At 36.3% G+C, this 3,962-nt stretch overlaps 1 protein-coding gene across 1 annotated transcript; it reads left to right on the top strand.

Moving 5' to 3' along the window:
- The first annotated feature begins 438 nt into the window (after positions 1-438).
- On the top strand, positions 439-1,488 carry LOC149274344 (C-C chemokine receptor type 7-like). Its single transcript, XM_089505619.1, has one exon. It carries the CDS (start codon positions 451-453, stop codon positions 1,486-1,488), a length of 1,038 nt encoding a protein of 345 aa, XP_089361745.1. The 5' UTR covers positions 439-450.
- The last annotated feature ends 2,474 nt before the right edge of the window (positions 1,489-3,962 follow it).

Here is a 3,962-nt window from a genome sequence, read left to right as displayed (position 1 = left end):
CGGCAGCGGAGATCGTCCACCTGCTGCCGGAGAGTAGGATCCTGGGGGGGGGCACCTGCTCGGTGCCCGGAACTGCTTTTGTTGCCAAAGTTTAGACATTAATGGTTGTGTGTTGAGTTATTTTGATAACAGTTATGCAGGCTGTACACAAAGATATATATCACTTTGTTTTATAACAAAAGTACAATTGATATTCATGTTAATTTCCTTAAAACACTATTATTATCAGGGGCATTTAAGTACATAATTCCATTTGCAACATTGGTTTTTTTTCTGTGCAGACTCATCTTGTTTGCTTTGTTGACCTTATCCAATTTACATAAAATGGTGGAGAACACAATACTGCTAAACATAATCCAACTTGATAAATATCCAGATAAAATGATATTTTATTTCTAACTTCATTTGTTTTCCATTACGTAGATGTGTGTCGGTGAGAACACTACCAGCATGCCAGATGATGAATTTTCGACAATAGATTACGATGGTTACCAACAACAGTGTAAAAAAAGAGACGTTCGGCAGTTCCGCTCCAAGTTCTTGCCTGCCATGTATGGCATCATCTGCTTTGTAGGCCTTGTAGGAAACGGTCTAGTGATCTTGAGATATTTCCATTTTAAGAGACTGAAAACTGGGACAGACTACTACATGTTGAACCTAGCTTTGGCAGATATGCTGTTTCTTCTGACGCTACCTTTTTGGGCAGTCAGTGTGGCCAAGGAATGGATATTTGGAAATGGGGCATGTAAGATCATCTATTGTCTTTACAAAATGAGCTTCTTTTGTGGAATGTTCCTGCTCATGTGCGTTAGCATAGAAAGATACTTTGCTATCGTCGAGGCCCCGTCCGCCCATCGTCACAGATCCAAGACTGTGTTGATCAGTAAGTTGTCCAGTGTCGGAATATGGGTGGTTGCATTCTTCTTGTCCATCCCTGAGCTGATCTACAGTGGAGTAAAGGAGATTGACTCCATGAATGTGTGCATTCTATTTTCTGATGAAATCGATAGCCTCAATGCAAAGTTGAAGGTGTCCCAGATGTTCTTTGGCTTCCTCCTCCCGTTAATCATCATGTCATTTTGCTACAGCATGATAATCAAGAAACTGCTCCAGGCGCGTAACTTTGAGAAGTACAAAGCCATCAAGGTCATCATAGTCATTGTCATTGTCTTTGTGGTCTTCCAGCTTCCATACAACAGTGTCATGTTAATCAGGACCTACTCTAACATCACCTTGTGCAAGACAAGCAAGCAGATGGATATTGCAGATGATGTCACGTACAGCTTGGCCTGTTTCCGTTGCTGTCTGAACCCATTTCTCTATGCCATTATTGGAATCAAGTTCAGAAATGACCTGATCAAACTCTTTAAGGATCTTGGCTGCGTAAGCAAGGAGAAGTTTGGTGACTGGGCATCCACAACCAAGCCGAGTAAAAGAACATCCATTGCTCTAGAAACAACAGAGACAACCACAACATTTTCCCCATAAAAAGGCGAGGACTTGTACTAGCAAAAATAAAGATAAAAGACATCGTATTCCTTAAATGACTATCATTACTAACATATCCTGAAGCATACCGGGAATTCCATGGACCTCTTATAGATAATGATCCTTGCAATAAGGAAAGCATGAACTTATGAAGACTTTATTGATAGCTACCATATATTTGGATATAGAGAACGTCTGATTATATCCATGAAGTTGTGCTTTCTGATGGGTCTGTGATAATCTTTTAGCTTAGTTCAGGGATATATATACAGTATATATAAAGTATGTTAGTAGGCCTTCTTTACTTGGTCCACCTTTATTGCACCCAAACAAAGTTTCAACTCGGGAAAGGATTATGACATTTTGTCTGACTATCAAATATCAATATTTTAGGTAACATTTTTTGGAGTCCATTACAAATATGATCTAAAATCAAACCCGTGTCAGCAAAGTCATCGTATTTATAACCAGAAATAATACAAATAATTAAGTAAGCAAAATGTAAGATTCTTAGACAAACATTAAATTATGCTTAGAGCAATGTAAAAAAATACAAAAAATACACAACCTTGGGGTATACAATGAATCCTCAATGTATGTGACGCTTTATCACCTGTTCGTATAACACAATTGTGTGTCTGGAAGAAAACACACAGATATTGAAGCTGCTGGTATGGGGAAGCGCGCTGGGTTATTTTCACCAATTGTGTCTTTTTGCCACTTTTAGTGATTTTTGGATATTTCTTTCAACATTAAATGATGTTACGCTCAAAATAGGATATTTTTATGCTTTCTTGAAAATAGAGAGAGAATAGCAAAATAGTTTTTTGAGCAGTTTAATTTCCCCCGACACTTTTTAGCTGTTTAAATAATGCTTAGATGGGGACTGTGTTATTTGTTTGTTACATATAATATTTTTTTTGCTTGTTATATATTAATGTTTGTTACCGAACAGTTACCATTAGCTGTTATTTTGTATATATTTTAATACCTTCTTTTCTTACACATTTGAAGCTATCCTGTCATATAACCAAATCCCGTATTTTATAGTTAAAGGTAGTTAATAAATCTGTAATGGTGTTTATATTACCACTGTGTGTGAATTATTAATCCACTTTATCAATATTTTTTATATAACTAGTCACTACTGACCGGACTAGTTCCAGATCATTGAAAGATGGCAATTATTGCATCACAAAAAATGTAGCAGATAAGAATCAGCTGACTACAGACCAATAAGTCTCACATCAGTAGTTGGAATATTAATGAAAACCATATTTAAGGAAAACATTGTTAAAAATAATGATGTAAATGGTTTGCAAAATCTTAAACATAATGGGTTTACTTGTCAAACTAACCCAATTGATTTGTTTTACGGGGTAACTAAAATAAAGATGACCTAGGCCCCTGGCTTACATGCTATTCTTCCATCATGTTCCCAAGGGATCCATAAGACATGGACCATTTGGTATGCTTTGCTTGCTAGGTTGGGAACACTTGCTTTTGGGCAGAGCGTTGGGTGTTTTAAGGAAATTTTGCCCCATACTGACATTTTATTTCTTTAATGCATTCTCAGAAATTGCCACTGGGTGGGTGTGTTGTACCAAAAAGTAACACACGCGCATGCATCTCATATGGTAAAACTATGCTACTAATGAGCTCTCTTTTTTTATAATAAAATATTTTGTTGCGGAAAGAGACCCCTTTGTCAGTAATTTTTAATTTGGGACATACAGGGTAATGACCTATTGGTGACACTTAAATGATCCCAGCCAGTATACTGGGTAAAGCTTTAAATCACACACACGCATACTTCCAAAATGGATTTGGCTCAGAGGCTTCAAGTACCATTTCAACAGCTTCATTTCATGGAGAGAATGAGAATATATCTTCAGGATATTAGCGCTGTAAGGGTCCCTGGTATACATCAACAAGATGACCTCCTGTACTATTTCTGCATTGAGAATATCAAAACTTATCCCAGAAGGTGAGTTATTTTACAATAAGCAATTATAATAATAGCTGGTACGATAAACAGTATAAGTGTAATTTGTTTATTTACTACCAAAAACCCCAGTAGATGAATTATTGTGAACTCAACTTCTGATTTTTTTTTGTTGTTTAGACTGATTGAGAATGTAACTTTTGGATTCATTGTCTTTTTTTTTTTTAACAATTAAAAAGATATATACTTGTATATACCTGGTACATGTTACTCGCACGTAATCTTATTGTATAACAGTTCATTAAATGTGTGATTTTAGTGGTTGTAATATGCTTACTTTTCCAGTGTGCCAAGATTCTGAGAAATAAGCCAGATGCACGACCTTTCAAGAAAACTATAAAGCAAATCTCTCTGCATTATAAAGAAAAAAAGCGAGCAGGATTTCAACAGCAATATAACTTGAGTTACGGGTTTAAAATGTGCCAATAGTGAGAGGTGCCTTGGCTTGAAATACCATTTATATTAGGTC

The sequence above is a fragment of the Sceloporus occidentalis genome, unplaced genomic scaffold (genome assembly GCF_023333645.1).
Source record: "Sceloporus occidentalis isolate IW3139 unplaced genomic scaffold, rSceOcc1.0.p SCAF_335, whole genome shotgun sequence".
NCBI lineage: Eukaryota > Metazoa > Chordata > Lepidosauria > Squamata > Phrynosomatidae > Sceloporus > Sceloporus occidentalis.
Note: the sequence above shows the minus strand (reverse complement) of the source record. Positions and strands in the feature narration are given on the sequence as shown.

Coding starts and splice junctions, on each gene's coding strand:
- LOC149274344 (XM_089505619.1), top strand. CDS start 451: ATGCCAGATGATGAATTTTCGACAATAGATTACGATGGTTACCAACAA.